Source organism: Gymnodraco acuticeps, unplaced genomic scaffold, assembly GCF_902827175.1.
Source record: "Gymnodraco acuticeps unplaced genomic scaffold, fGymAcu1.1, whole genome shotgun sequence".
NCBI lineage: Eukaryota > Metazoa > Chordata > Actinopteri > Perciformes > Bathydraconidae > Gymnodraco > Gymnodraco acuticeps.
Window position 1 is genome coordinate 600363 of NW_022991435.1, and position 20859 is coordinate 621221.

The following is a 20859-nucleotide window of genomic DNA, read 5'->3' on the forward strand; positions in this document are numbered from 1 at the left end:
ATAGTTTAGCATAAAAACTGGAAACAGCTATTTTAATCCGTACAAAAACTGAAGTGTAAAAACAACAAATCGCAGTTTACGGGGGGTTAGGTGCCAGTCTATTTATTTAGCTGGAACTTGTTGCTTAGCAACTGGAGGAGACTCTAGGAACTTTCTGGTCCCAAACCCAAAATAGTCCTTTTCAGGTGGTATCTATCTACCAACTGTAAACGATAATGGTGCTCATTGTTAGATAACTGATTCAAAAGGAATCAGATTCAATACTAAATTCAGATTGACTAAACTGCAAACAAACCCCAACCCTGCATGTGGGTCCACGGTAATGTGGCATAAATGTACATACATTTACATAACTAAATGCATTAAAATTATCTCACAATTTTATAATGACAACAGCAAAGCGGGGGTTGCATGCTCTTTCTTTGAGTGTGAAGTTAATAACTCACATCCTGTTGCACATCTCTGCTCTCAGATTTGTTTATTTCCCACACACTTGTGTTTGTGTTGTAGCCATGAACGTCCGACTGAACTCTCTAGTGCAGTTTTTCGTAGCGTGTGTGTGTGTGTGTCCATCTGTCCTATGGTGCTCCCTGCCAGTCGCTGTCCATGTTGTCTGTCACTGAGTGAGCTACACAATATGCTCCAAGGCTCTCTATGTGACAGCAGTTAAATAGACTAACCCAGCAGGCTGCAGTCCAACTTCAGCCAGGGAGAGATAGAAAGCGAGATGGAGATGAGGAGGAGGGGGTGGTGAGTGTGAAAGGAGACGTTACGGGAAATCCGATGTAGTCCAAATGCTGGTCTGTGCGTAATTTCTGGTAAACTGCCTTGTCTATCCGGACATCTGCAAATGACTGTGTCAGGCTTGGATTTACCTTTCATCACTCAGCGCTCGCTCCTTGTTATTTTTTCAGTAAGAAACCAATCAAGCTGTTTGCCACTTGCCTCTCTAGTTTGTGTGCTTGTTACATGACCATTGGCTTTTATCCAGAAAAGGTGACAGTAAATACTGTGGATAAGGTGATAGAACTAGCTTCCAATAGATTCCAATATCCAAACATGCCTTACGCACGCACGCACACGCACGCACACACACACACACACACACACACACACACACACACACACACACACACACACACACACACACACACACACACACACACACACACTCACACATACCATGTATACATCACTTCAGGGGACATTACATTGACTTACATGCATTTCCTGGAGACTTATCCTAACCTTAACCATAACCAACACATGCCTAACCCTTACCCTAATCCTTACCCTAACCCTAAACCTAACCAAGTCTTCACCCTAAAATTAATGATTCCCCTTATGGGGACCTCCATTTTGTCCCCATAAGGGAGGCGAGTCCCCACGTGTGACTATGTAAACAGACGTAGGTCCCCACAAGTATAGTAATGCTAGGCCACGCACACATGCACACAAACCCTTTTCTGTTTCTTTCAAGGTCTCTCATTTTATTATTTCTATTGAAGGTAAATCACCAGCACTACATGCTTAACACAAATGTTCATCCTATTAATAAACCCTCACCCCTTGTGTATTTATATATCTTTAAACAAACGACAATTCAGATGTCTTTATCCTGAATGTTCAACATTGTAATTGGTCCTCACAACGATAAAAAAGAGTACAACACGCAGAGAAAGAGTGTGCACTCTGTTTGTCTGTAGTGCCAGCGATCAGCCATCACAGTGGTTATGTAATGTTTGCTGTACAAGGCCAACAGACGAGTGAGATGAATGTCGATAAGGCTGCTCCCTCCTTTTCTCCAATGTGGGGTCATGTTCACCATCATACATCCCAAAGTATCCCAGTGATAAACTAGCCAGCCCTGAATGTCAGAAGATGAGGTTCAAAGTGAATTGTGTCTTGAAGTTCTTGTGATTAGTGGGTTGTGTTTATGCCTGGATATTACCTGTGTGTTGAGCTCCTCCGCGTTATTTTATGTTACACTTTATAGCCATTTTGTTTTCTCTCTCCTCTCCCGTAGTTTTTTTTTGTTATTCATTTTTCTGCCTCTCTATCCTCACCTCCCTCTTCCTCTCCGGCAACACAATCTCCACCCGAGTCTGTTCCAGGGCCTGTTTCCATAGCAACAGGTTACCATGGAAACTAGGTGACAGTGCAGTGCATCCCATCGGGCCATCCAGGCGAGAGGTGTGCGGGAAAAAGGGAAAATTAGTTTTGTCGCCTCCTTTTTACTGAAGTTAAGACGAATCTGTGGGTTTGATTTGAAGCTTTTAAATATGCATTTTAAATCCACAAAAACATTCTCATTATAATATTACATTACATTTTACTTGTTAGACGCTTTTATCCAAAGCGACTTACATACTCAATACTGTGGACAATCCCCACAGGAGCAATTTGGGGTGAAGTGTCTCAGGGACACAACGACATGCTGACTGCAGTGGGGTTTGAACCTGTCCCCCCCTGATTCCAACACCAAGGCTCTATCCACTGCGCCACACGCCTCCTATAATATGAATTGATGCATACATTAATGCAATTTGAGTACATTTTGACGGAATATTTGAGTAATTTTAAACATCACTATTAGCTTGTGTTCAAAGAATGAGTACATTTAAGTTTCAAACTAGACAACAACAATTACTTTGAAAGTTTCCTGAATCTCTATTAACACTCTTTTAAAGGATACAAAAAAAACATATCCACTTTGTTTACCTGACATCTAACACAAAACTTTAAATCTCTAATCTTATATGCTAACCAACATAAAGAAAATACATGTGTCCGTCTTTAATGAGTGATATTTTACATCTCTCTGCCCTCTCTTTCCCCTTCCTATAAAAATCTTCAATTTTCTGTCCATCTGAGCCTCTGCATCATGTACAGATAGCCTCGGCTAGAAATAACTCTTCCACTTGCCAAATGATGCAGGACCAGAAAAAACAGACCAGGCTTTTATGTCGCTTCAAATAGAAATAGACGAGAATAAAGAGATAACAGAAAAGCGCTCAGAAGACAAAGCTAGTCACGTGTTAAGGGGGGTGGTTATGTTTTGCTCTCTTACATGTTGAGAACATTTAAAAATGCCCTATTGTGCATCCACTTGGGTCTACTGTATGTGGTCAGTTTACTATGACCTGTATTTATTATGAACATGAGGATTATGTTGGAACAGCTCGGCGGTGTGAGAGTCCCAGTCTGTTGTGTGTCTTGTTTGTAGTCACATTGTTGCTCCAGTACTTAATTATGAAAAACAACAGCCTGTGGCCACGTTGAATTTTCACAAAACAATCACAGCTTCTTGAATCCAAGTCGCTCATCCAGTCCACGATCAGACGGAGAGAGATGAAGAGACAGACAGAGGGAATCGGGAAGAAAAAAGTGACAGATAAGCAGAGCGCAAACAAACAGAAGGTGCGACAGTGATGGAGCGACCGTGTTACGCCTGCTGCTTAGGTGGTATCAGCTCCTGCTACTACTACTAAAATATAATTTCACTGCAGAATTATAGGCTGCTGCATATTGCTCTCAAACCTTATCATGACCATTGGTTGCACAGTATAGCTTGTATAACATTAAAGGTTCCATCTTCTTTTTCTGAGACGGAGAACTACTTTCTCTCCAGGGATCAGGGGGGTGAGGGGACCTATGTGGGAGCGAGCTTCAGCCCCCCCCCCATCCAGTGCTCCAGTTGACCTGGTCTGTATCAGCTACATATTATGCCCGCAGGATCAACTGCTGACACAAAAATCAAATAATAGCCACAGTTCACTAGTACTTAGCGAGGGTGAGGCGCTATTGAGTGTCTGTTGAATTGGATGTGACATTTTAAGGTCGGACAAACGGCACACAGCAGTGAACTTGTCCATCCACTGCATGGGCCTCAAACAGTAAAAAAGGAATGAGGTGGATTTTATTTTTCGAAGGGATTTAAAGGCGCTCAGTTTTTTGATTACTTATTTGTTGGTTGCTTTAGGCTTTGATGTGCAGTGTTACTCTGGGAAAAGCACTCTTGATGTTGTTTGTCATTACTGCCCATAGAAATCAGGCTAACATGCAATGGTGAAAATATGGAGTAAACTCTACTCAAGGCACATGTGACAACATACTGTACTACTAGGAATCTTATCTTAAATTAAATTGTATATCATCCTAAAGCATCAGACTGTTGCTGTTTTACATTTTGAGATTCTGAATTATAGCATTATGCCACATTATGATTATATTGATCTTCCTTGAAAAGGAGGAACTGTTGAAAAGTAAAAGGAGGTGACTGAAGAATAAGTCTTCAGATGCAGGAAGTATATCACAGTTTGTTCTTGTTCAATCAATCAATCAATCAATCAATGTTTATTTATATAGCCCAATATCACAAATGTTACAATTGTCTCAGTGGACTTCACAGTGTGTACAGAATATCAGTATGACAATACGACACCCTCTGTCTCTGTCTTGTTGTGCTCTAGAGAGGAATGAGAATTTACAAAGTTACATAAGTTATCAAACTGGAGCTGGAATACTGATCTGTCTGTTACGCAGAAAGCACTTACAGTAACACGATGTTCAGCCGGCAGCAGCCGCAGTGGTCCTCTTTGTTTTCTCTTTGAAATTGAAGCAATACAATCTAACAGTGAACCAGATGTGCATGTGATATATATATCCTTTATGAAGTTAACACTAAATCCAAACATCTTTATTCAGGTCCCAGATGAATCTTCATTATCAACCTATATATAGTCTATGGCAGGGGTCTTCAACTAAAATTCAACGAGGTCCAGTTAGAGAAAATCTCCCCATGCAAAGGTCCGGAACATCAAAATGTCTAAGTTGCTTCATGAATTAGTGTGATATATATTGAAGTAGCCTGTAGCTTTATAAACGTCTGCATGTAATCAACAACTGACTGCCAATCAAATAAAGAAAGTACAATTCATAAACAATATTTATTGTCAATTAACATTGAACTACACAGATATACAGTAAATACTGTGGATATGTGTAATGTTCCTCTCGGGCTGCATTTCAAATAAAATAGAGAAAATAAATAAAATAGCTTTTGAAAATATGTGCATCTTAAAAGTGCTTAATTTTAGATAATAAAATAAAGTGTAGCAGCAGCTTGAGTTTGTCTTTTTCTTTGTTAACCATTTCACATCATGACTTAACAGTTTCAGACGATTATAGAACAATATCAGTCTTTACACATAATAACAATTTAACAATTTTAAAGTTTCTCTTTCTTTCCCTCTTATATTGCAGTCCCTCACTCACTTTGTTTTAATTCAGTGTGAGAATTGAGCTTGAGCTTGTCCTGCCAGGAGTTTGTAAATCTGGGCTGACATGGAGTCAGGGCTGTATTCTCATACACATGGAGGTGCTTATTGGTTTCAGTGATGCAAACACAGACCAAAAGAGAGAACTATTCGAAGCAGAAAAAAAACAGCGTAATATACCATCTGACAAAGGCCTGTGCTATAATGCTTCAATTAACTGGCTATTCTTTAATATACTCAGATCAATAGGAGACAGAGATGTTAAGTTATAAATCAAGGGTTTTTATTATTATTTACAGCAGGGGTGGGGAACCTTTTTCCTTTCAATCTTTACAACATCCTCCGAGGGTCGTACAAATGATTGAACTCAACCTCTGCTTAAAAAAAACTAAAATCACAGCCCATTCATTTGGCCTTTCTTTCATGCTGTGCAAAGAAAAAGCAACCTCTTAATCCAGATATCTCACCATGACTCGCGCATGCATGCATGTGCACGGTGTGGCATGACCACCAAACAGAAAGATATGGACACAAGATGTGTGCAAATGTATTTAGTATCCTATCCATGTGAACATGATTTAAGTGGGGGGGGGACCTCACCTCCTCTAGGGGGGTCCGGGGGCATGCTCTCCCGGGAAGATTTTTTTTTTAAATATTGAAGTTAAAAGCATCAATCTAGTACACTTTGAGAGCAACATTAAGAGATCTATGGATACATCTCTCAACACCCATATGAAACAGAACTGTAAGCATATTTTTCTTTTTGGATATTTTACAAATCACTCCCCTTTTAAACTCTATTCTTGTTATTTTTAACAACTTTTTTTGTTACTGTCATATAGTATTTTATACCTGTTTTTCATTTAGTCTCATTAATAACTATAATGATCATATCAAGTTGTGCCTTAACCTCACTGAGCTGAGGTTATTTGAGCCTCTCAGGAGAGAGCTCTCTTCCACCTGGTTGTAGAAAAGCTCTTTAAATGTGTTAGCATAGCTAGCTAACCAGATGCTAATAACAACAGATCGCCACTGTGCTTACAACTAAAGACACAGCCACGCAAACACTGCGGCATGTGTACGGCTCCTTATGGGTATTGCAATATTTGAAGGGCTGGAGCGGCGTTCCGGTGCTCTCTGTCAGCACTCCTTTCAGACGAGACATATACCACGTGAAGACACGTTACGCTCGTGTTGTGTTCAAGGAACCTGTCCTTGGCCAGGAAAAACAGTTTGCTTGTTTAATTATTTTTGCGGTCTAGATTTCTTCTTCTTTTTTGAAGTGAGAAGTTGTCCGTCAATCGGACTGACGGACGGACTCCCCCCCCCCCCCCCCCCCACACCCCTAAAACTCTTCGGTTCTCCACGAATTACACAAGTCACCCAAATCAGCGTTAAAAAAGCGGGAGGCGCCGAAAAATCCCCTATGAATGTATTGATTATAGCTCCGGGTCCGTATAGGTCGGCGTCTGGGTCCGGATCCGGACCGCGGTCCGCCTGTTGCCGACCCCTGGTCTATGGTATCAACACACAAAATACCCTTTTTTTTAGCATTTTAATCTAAACCCAGTTCTATCAACTAACGTTTAAGCTTCTTTAGATCATATCTCAGCAATTTCTTGTTCACGAACTTTGCATTCGTCACCTTTATTGTACCGGTACGTGAATCATGACCCTCGGCAAGATATTATCCGGAAAAGCAGCATTGGCTAAATTCCCTTAATAAAGTCAACATAGTGTTTGGCCCCATGCATTGCAACTAACTGCATCAGGACATACAGCTAACCAAACCAGCTGCATATTTTTCTGCACACGCCAGTTTGTCTAAAAGTGGGTCGCTGCTGATTCAGTCACTCCTGATGCTGAAGTATAACTGCTAGTGAATTCCCTTGGCTGTTACATTTGGATTAAAGTCTAATCGCCGGTGACTCAGTCCCACTCTAGTCACTTCAACATCAACTTCTTCTACTACTCTACTCACTGTGGGAGGCCAGTCCAACCTGGTGGAAGTAGAAAAACACTACAGAGCTAAAACAGCACTCCAGTCAGTCAGCGAGTCACTCCACCATATGCCTCAACAACTTCATCCATCCCTCTCCTCCCAGAATCCCACCCCAGGCATCTTTAATGACACCAACAAGGTGTGGTTGAACAGCAGCTGTGAGAGTACTATTGCCACTCAGACTGGAGCCAAGTCTCTTTTGGAGCCTTCATCCTCCCTGTAAATGTTGTTTGCCTCTGGGCAGACTCTGATCACACTCCCTTGTTGGCCAGACACCAGGTACAGTACATTTTCCAGCAACAGCTTTTGTTGACAGAGACTACCTTGTAATTCTTTTTTTATTTGGCTGCTGCATTGGGAGTGCTCTCCTTTGCTAATATGGCTTGTGGGGCAGTGAGTTTTGCCCTGATATGAGGCAGTTGTATAAACTACTCCGTAAATAATTGATATAAGGGAAATGCATGTTATATTAGTCCCCTGCACACCCACACACCTTTCTTTAATCACTCTGGTTTGATGGACTCTGCTGAGAGTTACATAACAAAAGTAATAATGGTTTATGTTTACCTGCCCTAAGAGATGCAGCAGAACTGATATACCAGTGAGGGACACACCAATCAAATCTTTTTAACCCTATAGTTTGCAATTGTACGTATTATTATCACCCCCTCTCTCTCAGTAGTCCTCCCTGCTTGATGTGGATCCAGCTCCTCCTCCCCCTCCCTCCCTCCCTCTCTCCCTCACATGCAGTACAGTCACACTACACTGGGCTCGAACCCATCACTCATTCCCCTGAGTGTGCAGCGCTGACTGCCTGACTGCGAAGACTGCACCACTTGCTGTATAATGAGACAGTAGAAGCACAGTTAAAGAACAGTTTTATGATCTAATATTTAATGAGTCCCGGCCTGGTTTTGTGCGAGGAGAAAGAGCTGCTTTATACATTTGGCAGTATAACTGGGAAAATATAGTGCTGTCGTATTGCCCATTGGCTCAGAGTTGGAAGATAACTGCAGTGTAGTTGGACACATTGTAAAGGCTCAGTTCAGATCCCTTTTCTCTCGCATGTCTAATGTCTATATATGAACAGCTGAAATCACACTTTGTCACATTCCTTGATTGACGATTTAAAGGACCAAACCCTTCTGCTCCCTGCAGACAATCACGGCTTCCCATTCTTTTGCATGTATCATTAAAATCAATTCACACTCTTGAAACTTGCCTCATTTGTGAAATCCAGCAGAGAACACCACCAGGTCTGCATTGTCTTTGACAAATAAACATTGCGTTGAGGTGACTAAGCAGAAGCTTTTAGAATCCCTGTTCATTTGTGAAACTTATATTGTCGGCGTAGCAAATATTCCTTACAATCATGATTGATGTGTCAATACGCATTGTTGAAATTCTATTATTTGGACAAGACCTGGTCCCCCTTGAAAAAAGCCTGCAGTATGTACATCCATTAAAAGAACTCCAAGCTGGTCCATGGAAAGCGTGCAGCCTTTGAAACTATGAGCATCAAACACAGCTGCTGGCTTTCACAAATATAATTGCTTATATGTTGTTGTGTTTTGGCTCAAACCCCAAGAATCACTGCCCAATTACAGCGGGCAAACGTCTGTGTGTTCCTGTTTCTCCTATATGTTATGGCCTTAAACAAAGCATTGGTTTGTAAAGTCGGGCAATACATCCTCATTAACAGGCCCTCTGACACACAAACAGCTGATGTTACATTGCATCTGAATGAAGGAAATGTCGACTGTCTAAACAGAAATGACGGGGCAGCCTCACATTTGAATAAAGTTAAAAGAACATAAAGGAGGTTTGGTGACAACAATAAGCATCCATTTTTACTTTTGGAACAATCAACTTAGGCTGCAGTTATGTGTTATGCAACAGCAAAAATAGATAAGCAGACTTGCTTTCTTTCACCCAAACTTCAAGAATAAATTAGCTGAACTTGTTTGGTTTTTTTATATCTTTTTTTTTCTTCAGGTTGTTATGGAAACTGGCCCGCCTACGTCTGCAGCAGTCCTGTGCTGTAGAGAACAGTTTTCTACCTCTAATGCTCTCTCCACAGTCACTCCGTAAATTAGGTTTACTGTTATTCAGGACAACTTGCATTGAGCACTAGAAAACCATCTTGACAGTTATTGTGCTCTGTGGAGCCAGGAGTGTTTGTGAACCAGTGACGGACAGAGTTAATGTACCAGAGTCTTCTGACCTTTCACTGTGATTTCTCTGACAAGCACCACCTCACATGACTTGGTTTCCCTCACCTGAGAGTTGTGAACCTTTGACCCTCCTCTGCTCTCCAGAGGAGAACAGAGAAAGGTAGAGCCAATGTATTTGCTGCACTCAGGAGTAAATGTGCCTCTCCTTAATGATAGGTTGCAAGATTTATTTTTGATTAGCCTATTGAGTGAGGGAAAGCAAGTGAGACCCACTTGTGCGTTGTTGTAGGATGAGTCACTGAGAGTTCTCCGGTGTGTTGAGACCTGTGGGGGGGGGACACTGGGAGCGACGGCTGATAAAAACGAATTCTTACCAAGTAGCACTTAAGTGGCCAATTGAGATGTAAAACTGAAGCAAAACATTTGTATGTAACTCAAGGATTCATAGTCAGCATAAAGCCAATTTTTCTTTCACTGATGGAATTTGTATGGGGCTCAGGCATCAGTTCCTCTGCCTAGTGCAAGAAGCCCCTGTGGGTAGAACGGTTTGATAAGATAAGATAAGAGGTACTTTATTGATACCAATTTGTTTGTTTTTTTGCATTGCAGCAGCATAAAAAAAACATAACAAAACAAGGCATTGCACATAAGTAGAAATTAATGAGTAGAAATAAACAATACTATAATTTAAATATCTCAAAATAGAATTAAAGCAGCATTAGACAGTAGTCCGTGAAGATAAAACATCTATAAACTCTGACAATAAACACTATTGAAGGGACCTGGGGGTTAGGGTTACTTATGTCTCTGAATTGGTCAAACATAAAACTCCCGTCTTTTACAACTTTAGTACAGCTTATTATTAACGCAATATGGAAACAAGAGCTGTCACTTTTTCAAAAGATCACATTAGGAAAAATCAGATTCTTCTTTACTTATCCGAATGGTAAAATATTACAAGCAGTAGGGGCACAGAGGGACGCTGCTGTTAGCACAAGGGCAATAATGGAAAGTATTGACAGTCATTTAATACGTTTAATAAGAGGCGGAACTAAAACAGTTTGAAAGCTGCTGAACACTGTTGTTAGCTCACTTCCTATGCTACAGTGGCTCCTGCATGCTATTCTTAAAATGCTTGTCCAACAGATTATAACCAATAAAATATTGACTTATTCCCACATTCGGTTGAAGGTTTACTTTTTTTCTCATAAAAAGTGACAGATGTATAGGAAATACTGGAAGCCATTATATCTTATCTTATTCCACCATACAGTAAGGCTCAAATGTTTCTTGTAATGTTAATATTGAGATAGACAAAGTGAGAGTAACAGTACCGACATTACCTTCTTCAGAGCTACATTCAAAGTATTGATTTGGTTCCGGGGTCAGTTTCTTGCGTCATGGAGCTTGTTGGTTTTAGTTTAAGAGGCTTCCCCGTGCCACTGGCCCACTGAATGGACCGTACTGTGTCAGTGTGCTGCAGGAGCCTCCACAGGGCTGTCCTGTCCCCCCCCCCTCGTCCCGCGGGAGGCCCCTCCAGCAGCCAGACACACTGGCCCACTTTACTTCCCTTTCTGCCTCTCTCGAGCTCCGCTCTTAACTGTGTCTCCGTCCGTCTCCAGCTGCTGCCAAACCTTTTATTTCTGGCTCGCTATGCTGAGACTTTATCGAGGTGGTTGTTTTTGTTTTGGCTTTTGATCTATCCACCATGTCTCTCTCTCTTTTGATTGACTTTTTCCACTCTGTCCAAGCTGTTAAATATGCAGAGGCAGTTTAAGTCTAAAACCTAATCATATAAAGTGGTGAAACATTTGCTGGAGTGTGAGTTGTAAGCTCCAAGTGTTGCTAAATAGAGAATGGCTACAATAAACGAATTACCCAGCCGCTGTGGATGCCAGTCTACCCACAATAACTTAATGGATAATTACATATAAGTGCAAGCGAGGGCTTGATAAATGTAATAAGTGTCCTGGGCTTTAAAAGGTAGCGTCAGATTTAGAGACTGGGGAAACAACAGCGCATTGGGAGGGAGCCAACAAGAGGGAAACACCCCCCCCTCCTTTTACTCTTCCTATTTCGAAGCCAAACGTGTAACTGTACCAGCCGCTAATATTTTGCTCTAGATTCTCTGCGGCTCGTATACGTCAGAGTTTAACTTTATGAGTTTATTAATTACACATATGCTGACTCTGTGCATTACCATCCAGTACAACGTTATTCACAAAGTCTGCATAATTTGTTCATCATACTGCGCCGAGAATAGCAAACATGGCTTCATTAATTTAGAATAATTATTCAAAGTGAAATGCTGCTTTTGTATCTGTGACTGCTTTAAAGTAGTACATGTGGATAGGGAAAGTTTGAGCAAAATGAACACATGCGAAATGCTCAGACAGACAGACAGACACACACAGAGAAACACACGCACACACAGAGAAACATACACACACAGACACATGCTTGGGAGTGTGGGATTTAAAAAGCAGTGCTGGAAGCGTGACAGTGGGCGTGTGTGGGTGTCCAAAGTGTGTCTCTGTCTTTCTCCGTCGGTGTGAAAAGTAGTTCAGTAATTAAAGCAAACCTCTCTGGTCCCCAATGAAAAGGGAAGGCATAAAGGGTGAGGAGGCTGTGAGAGGGAGTGGGAGAGACAAAGAAGAAAGGAGAGATAAAAAGCAAGAGACGGTTGTTTTTGATAAAAGAGGAGGTTTTAATTTTAGCTTGGCGTGCCAGATTGCCATAAGGGGAAAAAGTGGCACCTAAATTGAAGATGCAGATCGGTTAGACAGGGGTCTACACACAGGCACGGACACATAACACCCACGTACACACACACACACACACACACACACACACACACACACACACACACACACACACACACACACACACACACACACACACACACACACACACACACACACACACACACACACACACACACACACTGACAATTACATAATATCAGCATGGGCACTTACATAGTTGAACATTTGCCTAAAGACGAGCGTTCCCCTCATTTTAAGGGAAATATCCAAGGCATAGCTTTCAGTTATCTCCATGTTGAAAACTCAGCCATGACCCAGTGTGAAGTTTGTTTTCAAACAATAGTAATTCCTTGTCTTTATTGTGCATTCTCCTAAAGCTATCCCACTTATAAGAATTATATTCCCAGTAAGTTGTTGATGTTTATTTCCACTGGTTGTGTAAGGCTGGACCTGGCTCATTATTTTTACAGTAAATGGAAGTTTTAAGCCGCCTTGGGTTCGACATTTGTGTCGTTAGTTATTTAAGTGAGTAAAAACTCAATACATTTAAAGATATTCCTCTGCTGTTGCCCATACATCCAAGCTGAGTCCAGTAGAGGCCATTTTGTATTTGATTGTTATTGCATATTGAAACCTGGGAAATGTTGGGCCACGAAGGATCCATCACGTGTCCTCCAAATCCAGGAAAAAGAAGGCCACATTTTGAGGATTCTTTGGCGGATGTGACATGATCGGTCTACAATTGCGACCGTTGGATTGGGACACGGCGAACCATCAGCATAGTTTGTGTTGTTTTAGCTGCTTTCTATCCAAAATGTCCGGCATTTTCCCTGTCTAACGAACTTGTGAGTTTCACTGTTGAGCTGCCTCGTGTTTTTGTCCCGTTCTGACCTACATATGTTACCGGGACCAGCGCTCCACTTTTGTCTCCATGACAACGCGAGGTGCGAGAAGGAGGGATGCGCCTATCGAAAGGCAAGATGTTATTGTCGTCCTACGGACTCCTACGATTTAAATCAGAGTTCTCCGTTTGGAATCAGTGTGAGCTCTTTCTATAGTGTTCACCCGAGCCCATTCAAGCCATTTTTCCTCCTATAGCAGGGGTAGATAGATGTTGAGGGAGAAAAGAAGAAATGGTCTCTGATGTATAATTTATCAGAACAGTGGGTGGGCGGAGGTGATGGGGTGTGAGCTGGGTGAGGAGAAGAGAGGGGAGGACAGCAGGGTGGGTAGCAGAGGGGACATTCGGGGAGGAAAGGTGGTGGCAGAATGGAGGAGGCAGTGTTGGAGAGCGAAGAGAAGCAATCCAACACTCACATTCTCCCTGTTAACCATCACTGTGCCAAGTACTGTAAGTCCTCCAGTGGGAGTAGGTGTCTGAATAAATTAAAACGTGTGATCAGAATTATGTTGTTTTGATCGTGTGCATATGGAGCCCTTTAGCTTAGTAAAAACTGCTAGAATATCATGTTTTTATATTTTCTGCCATAGCTTTTTCTTTTGAAACAAACCCAAAGGAGACACTTGTGCAGAAACTGCCCACTCGCTCAGGCAGATCTATACTAGCTACTTCAGGGCAGATGGTGCCTTTATAGCATTTGCACATTTGGCTCATGAAGCAGGACCCTTGTGGGAAAAGCAGACCTGCCTTGTTAGGAGACTGGCCATTAGACCTCATTTTCACAACACCCCTTTCTCTCCTTACTCATTTCACCCACTTCATTTCCCCGTTTCCTCAAGACGTTAACACATTTATGCGGTGGAGGTGGAATGGAGTGGAAGAGAAAAGGTTGCTTTGTAAGGCATATTTATTTAGAGTGGGGAAACATTGAGGTGGGTCTGTGAAGCTACATTCACCCCTTTTTTGTTTGACCCAGTTTAATTGTGTGTTTAAACGTGCATGTTTAGCGGGTTCAGAGTAATGTGTGTGTGTGTGTGTGTGTGTGTGTGTGTGTGTGTGTGTGTGTGTGTGTGTGTGTGCATGTGTGTGTGTGTGTGTGTGTGTGTGTGTGTGTGTGTGTGTGTGTGGTGTGTGTGTGTGTGTGTGTGTGTGTGTGTGTGTGTGTGTGTGTGTGTGTGTGTGTGGTGTGTGTGTGTGTGTGTGTGTGTGTGTGTGTGTGTGTGTGTGTGTGTGTGTGTGTGTGTGTGTGTGTGTGTGTGTGTGTGTGTGTGTGTGTGTGTGTGTGTGCAGTAACTCGAAAGGAGACAGTAGGCTGTGGTCTGTACAAGTCTGCCGAATGGAGATAGGGCTCTGCTGTTGTTTCTACCAACTGATCAGCTTTGCCTTACCCACAGTGATAAACACACACACACAGATACACACACACACACACACACACACACTCTACATGCCTCTCACTAATCGTCCTACACAGCCTCTGTGATCTGTTAAAGTAGACAAACAATAACAAAATAATATTCGCAGCTATTTTGTGTTTTGGATCCTCCCACACATGGATGAAGGGCATCTATTGTCATATCGGAGATATTTTTTGTCTTTTGTCTGTGTCAAATGAATGATCATAATATAGCGCACTACACAGCTGAACCTGAACACTCACATTCCCTCCTTCATTACTCTGTGAAATGGACCAACTGCCCCACTTAATAAAAACATTCCCTTTTTCAGTTGCCATGTATGGATTTAAGCACAGGTCTAAATCAAGACAGAGTAAGGCGTCCAAGATTCTGTCATAACACGCACTTAATTTAATCATATCTTTCGATCCAAGAAAAAAATAGGAAAGGGAGGGAACTCAGTATTTTCCATGAGCCACTTAGCTTGTTTTAAAACTCATTAAGTAGACACATGAAAAGTGGAGAATCACAAGTTAATATAAACATTTTGTCAGAGAAATCTTTATTCAAGATCCACCTTCTTGTTTGTAGCTTTCAACCTCATCTTATCAAGGTCATTAACAGCCAATTGGGTTGAAGGTTGAGAAGAAGGCTGTGAGATGTGGTTTAAAGCTCAACAATAAAGCTTGTAGTGTTCTTTGCACTATGGTTTTATTGTTTTACTTACTGTCACTCTTACTATAATTTCCCTTAAGTATCTGCATCTGTCTTGCTGCAGGGGAATACGAAAGAAGGATACCGTGGGCGCTTACTGCCTCAGTAGCGACAACCTTTGACCTTTTGCAATCTCAGATGAACCCAGAATTACGTAACTCAAAGGTCCTTCGGAGTGATATCACTGAGTACAATGTGACCACCTGTCCCCGTCTGACCACCGCAGACAATTAGTTATCTCATGTACAGTATCTTCAGGCCAACATGAGCTCAGAAAGAAGAGAATGGAGATAAAAGGATGGATATTATTATTGCAGTTCTGTAAAGAGAGAAAGACAAAGCAATGGATAGGAGATATTGAGGACACACAGCTGGAGAAAGAAATCCTACAGATTCGAATAAATGTCATTCTCACCGACAGCTTCTATCTTAATTTTCACTCATTCAAAAGGTCACACAGGAACTTGGTCTGACATATAAAAAGTAAATATTTCAAGGCTTTCTCGTGCAAGCGTCTTGATCATTTCTACCAATCTAATTCAATGTATGGTGGCACATAAGGAAATATTTAGAAAATATGATTAAGAGTAATAACTATTTACAATAGTTATTCTTGGATTCATTCATTAATGTGATGAAAATATCCCTAAACTTCTTAAAATGCCAGTGGGATTACCTGGAGTTCCTCGTGGGGATCCAAACTTCTCCTATTACCTTTTTGTTGCATCGTACTCCAGGCAGGGCAGGTCACTTCGACACTGAATAATTCAGGAGAGGCCGTGAAGCTGCCTGCGTGTTTTAGATAATCCTGTCGGTGTGTGTGTGTGTGTGTGTGTGTGTGTGTGTGTGTGTGTGTGTGTGTGTGTGTGTGTGTGTGTGTGTGTGTGTGTGTGTGTGTGTGTGTGTGTGTGTGTGTGTGTGTGTGTGTGTGTGTGTGTGTGTGTGTGTGTGTGTGTGTGTGTGTGTGTGTGTGTGTGTGTGTGTGTGTGTGTGTGTGTGTGTGTGTGTGTGTGTGTGTGTGTGTGTGTGTGTGTGTGTGTTGAGGAATGGTTTCTGTGTGACTGTGTGAAGATGGGCGCTAACAGAGTGGTTTCCTCTGTCCTCTTGGAGAAGCCCTGTGGCCTACTTAGGATCAGCTTACAGATGTTGGACTGAGAGTGGATGTTGAAAACTGACTCCGTGTTTTGGGGATGTGGTTTCCTTACTCCAGTGTTTGGGTAAAACAGCCAGCGAGCCTCCACCTGTTGATTAAGAAAAGCGACTCTACCTGAGCCAGTTTTCCATGTTTAAATATATTAGAGCTTATCTGTATGCCAGGAAAAAAATACCTCTTGCTTTTCTTTAAATGAAATGTGTATCTGTAGCTTTCACAACATCACAACCAAACAGACCTGTCACTGTTGATCCTTTACCGTAGTAAAAGCTCCATGTGTGTGTTGATGATAGTACCAGAGCTTTTGTAGTAGTATAGTGCCTACTGTAAATATATACAGTATGACTCACCACACTCAATGCATCATCCTCCTCTTGATAAGGATACATTTGTGTCCATGCCAAGCGTGGTTAACAATCTATGCTGGAAACACATGCTGTTGGTTGGGATAACATTATGTGTGTCAGTTGGTTTGAAATGGTCTGAAACAGAATTAAACAAAAGAACAAAATACGGTCGAAGCCATCCTCAGACTGTCGACCGAGCTAACACGTAGTCTCAGTTGAAGCCGAGCTCTCTGCTGTGGTTCAGGTTGGTCTTGGGTTGCAGTGACGTAGGTAGGTCCTTCAGTCAGCAGTGACATCAGGCTCTGAAGTTACACTGCACAGGTACACAGCCTACGGTGCACCCATACATCCCCGTGTCATGAATAATGGCTTAAGCGGTGGGCTAAGGAGGATGACCTTTGTTAACCCCACCTCCGGTTACCTCACTCACCAAAGCCTCCGGAGGCTTCCACCTGTACCGGACTTTAACTTTTTTTATTTCCAGCAATCTGTCATTAGATCTGGCCTTCTAAGGAAACTGTCATGATGTAATTTTAAGGTTAAAATGGAAAGATGTCACTTTTTGGCCCTAAACTTGACATTTTTGCTAATATTTGGAGGGAAAAAACTTTGAAAACTTTGAAATTGTACAATAACATATATGAATATATGATATATATATGAATATACGAGTCTGAGGGCAATGGGAAAAGTTGATCATGTTTTTATCGAGCTTTAGTCAATTGGTTCAAAGTTTGTTTCTTAACCATCAACTCCTGGCTATATTATGATGTTGAAGTTCAGTTTGTAAGTCTTGAAAAGTTAAAACAAGGTGTTGAAGAAGATGTTAGCTGATTGATTTCTTTGTTATACTCATGGCTTCATCCGTACATTCTTTCGACTCTTTGCCATGTTTTTGTTAGACACTTTCTAATCTAGATCAGCCACTAATTTCATCCAATATTCAGAGACCCCTCCACCCTTCCTCTCGCTTTCCCTCCGTGTCACAGTGCAGAGTGAATAATTCATGGTCGGGCTGCTTGCTGGTGAAGATGAATCATGTGAGGAGAGCAGGATACTCATGCTCGCTTCAGAGCGACTCCTCTCTCCAAATACTGCAGGACAGTGTTGGAGGGGGGGGGTCACAACTTTACTGTACAGACCAAAACTACTCAATCCTGGTTGTATGACATGACCAGTTCCTCTGACTTCAAAACCAAGCCATCTTCAGAGACCATGCAGCAGCCTGTCAATATTGTATCCATCCATTTTTTGTATCTACATTGAGTGTGTAGCATTAGGGCCTCAGGTATTAGCTCGTAAAAAATACTTTTGGTGTTGATTTCCAATTTGAAAGTCTCAAATCTTGAATGTGAAGTCTGAAGCCCAAGGCCACAACTGTGATTTTATAGTCATTCGAAAATTGAAAGTTTTATCAACGTTACTGATCTTCTTCAGTAGGCGGAGTTAGCCCAGTTATCTGGAACTGATAGCATGTTTTATGTTGCTACACCTAAAGATAATTATGTTCACATAAGTCAGAACCTAAAAAGAAGTCAGCTTTTTTGCTCTTTGGTCTTCTCTCATATCTAAGTCAATGTTTTATTGTTCCTTGTTAGATGCCTGAAATAAGGTCAGCTGTTAACACAAGAGATTTTAACATTTTGTTATATTTGACATTGTTCACTAAATACCTGGATGCTTTTATGTGTGCTAAGAAAGGCTGTTGCTAACAAATGGCTAAATGAGACTCAATTGGTTGTTGAGACATTAAACGTCATTACGCATTAGCTACAGTAAGTGGTGGTAATATTTGCAAGTCATTCGAAAATTGGAAGTGTTATCAACGTTAACCTAACTGCCAGTCTTCAACAGTGAAAGATACGTTTTGATTTTTAAAAAGGTACAATTAGACTACCAAGTCTTCAATACAGTGATTTTTGTGTGACACTAGCTGTCTGCTCCACTGATGTTTTGCATTAACCATACACGGCATGTTAGGCCGTGTATGGTGACAGCTGGAGCCACCTCCATCAAGCTTTGACTGAAATCTATGGGTGATGTCAGAGAGACTACAGACATATTTTATACAGTCTATGCTGATTACCAAAGAGTCGCCGTATGGCTGTATGATAATGTTCACTGACTGGAAATGCCTATTGCTGTTTGCCTGCGACCATTCCCTAACTATGCGATGTTGACCCAGTTTACACGTTTGGTTGTACAATATGAAAAGTTTGTCGCTCCTTGCTCTGCAGACTCTGTTCCTTCACTCCCACACACTTCTGTCTCTGGAGAAACTCCCTGCCTACCTAAATGTGTCTCTGCTTGCTTGTGTCGGTGTCAATTTTCACATTGTGTGTTTGTGTGTACTGTCATAGCTCTGCAGTCCTCTGAAGCTTATTGTGTCCTGATCTGGTCCTGATGCACATGTGAACCTCACACGCAGGATGAACACACCAGAGTGTTGATGGACCCAGAACAACAATAATTCATATGGAGGGGAAGTTTTAGTGCTATCACAGCATGTTATCAGACTGCATGGCTAGGGAACCAAACTTGTGGACTGAAAAGCTCCGTGCTTAACGTTCGCTCAGGCTTACAGCGATGCAAGGATATGTGATTGATTGGAGAGATCCTAAGGATGAGGTTGAGGTTGCTGGCATTGACAGAGGGAATTCAAATGGTGTGCATTTTGGTGGTGATGTCTTTTGATTCTCTTTCTCTCTTTCTTCCAGATTAGTCGCTGCTTGAAACCAGGAGGACGCTTTGTCTCTGTAACGTTTGCCAATCCCCTCTTCAGGAAACGCCTCTATGCTCGCACAGAGTACAACTGGTCAATTAACGAGTACAGTTACGGAGAAGGCTTTGAATATTTTGTGTACGTAATGACCAAAGGAGAGGGGCTCAGTCCAGAAGATGCAGCTCTGGAGAAGAAGATACTGGAGGACAGAAAAGCCCCACCTCCCATGATCGCCACACAAAGTGAAGATGAGGAAGACTTCCTGTCTAATATTGACTTAACATAACTGGATTTTCTAAAACAATTTTAATTTGCAGTTGTCACATGCCAAAAGAAGAACTGGAGCAAGAAACATTTTTAAACCGGGGAGAAAATCATGTTTGAGATCATTTCCATTGACAAAAGGGTCTCTTACATTTAGGGACTGTACAACATGGAAATGCCAAACTAATGAAACAAATGTTATTCTAAATAACAGCATCTTTGGAAAACCAAAACCCAACTCACTATTTTAAATAAATGAAATGTAATACAGCGCTGGCACTAGCCAACAATCAAGTGTTTTTAACAAAAAGTTAATTTGGTGTGTGAAAATATACACTACCCAAACTGACCTTTGACCTTTCTTTATCCCGCCATGTTAACAAATACAGAAAAGGTCACTTTCAAAATACAGATCTTAACACACAAAATGTCAACAAACATTACATATTCTTGATTTAAGTCTGCTCTTGTATAACATTAACAATGTTTTGTATATGTTTTTATCTGATTTTATTGTTTTTATGGGATGGTTTGTATTAATTTTAACATCACATCATGGAGCTTTCCTCAGCTTCTTTTCTAACGATAATAAAACAAATCAATGTTCCACCCCAGTGTCCTTAACTGCCTATATATTGAATTGGACAGTACTGCCAGTGTTACGCAATGTGCACAACAAACTTGTCTAGTACATAACAGCAGCCTGCATGTCAAGCAGTGGCGTAACAAGGTTGTGATTGGCCCCGGTGCAAATATTTGTTTGCCCCCCCCCCCCCCAACTCAGCGTTGCTTGCTTTTCTCTCTCTCTCTCTCTCTCTCTCTCTCTCTCATCTCATCTCTCTCTCTCTCTCTCTCTCTCTCTCTCTCTCTCTCTCTCTCTCTCTCTCTCTCTCTCTCTCTCTCTCTCTCTCTCTCTAACGAAAAATATAGCCTACTTATGCAAACAACATAAAACGGAGCATTATTTATTTCTACTTGAATGTCGCACTGCACCCACTTTGCGATTATGTAGATTATCTCATTTTGAACAGCTGGACTCAAGTATTTCACAGAACCTTGAGGTCGCTCAACAAGTTCTTTCAGAACCGGATCGTAACATGCTAAAAGTTCTATCATATTGAGAAAGTTTCCACTGTTGGGC

At 41.5% G+C, this 20859-nt stretch overlaps 1 protein-coding gene across 4 annotated transcripts in view; it reads left to right on the forward strand.

The window, feature by feature from the left end:
* The window catches only part of ece2a (endothelin converting enzyme 2a), a 91860-nt gene extending 71535 nt beyond the window's left edge, over positions 1 to 20325 (forward strand). For all 4 annotated transcript variants that reach the window (XM_034195942.1, XM_034195944.1, XM_034195945.1 and 1 more), the window contains one exon: positions 19450 to 20325. In XM_034195942.1, coding sequence (XP_034051833.1) covers positions 19450 to 19740 — 291 coding nt within the window. In that variant the 3' untranslated portion in view covers positions 19741 to 20325. The remainder of the gene's footprint in view (positions 1 to 19449) is intronic.
* Positions 20326 to 20859: the final 534 nt, after the last annotated feature.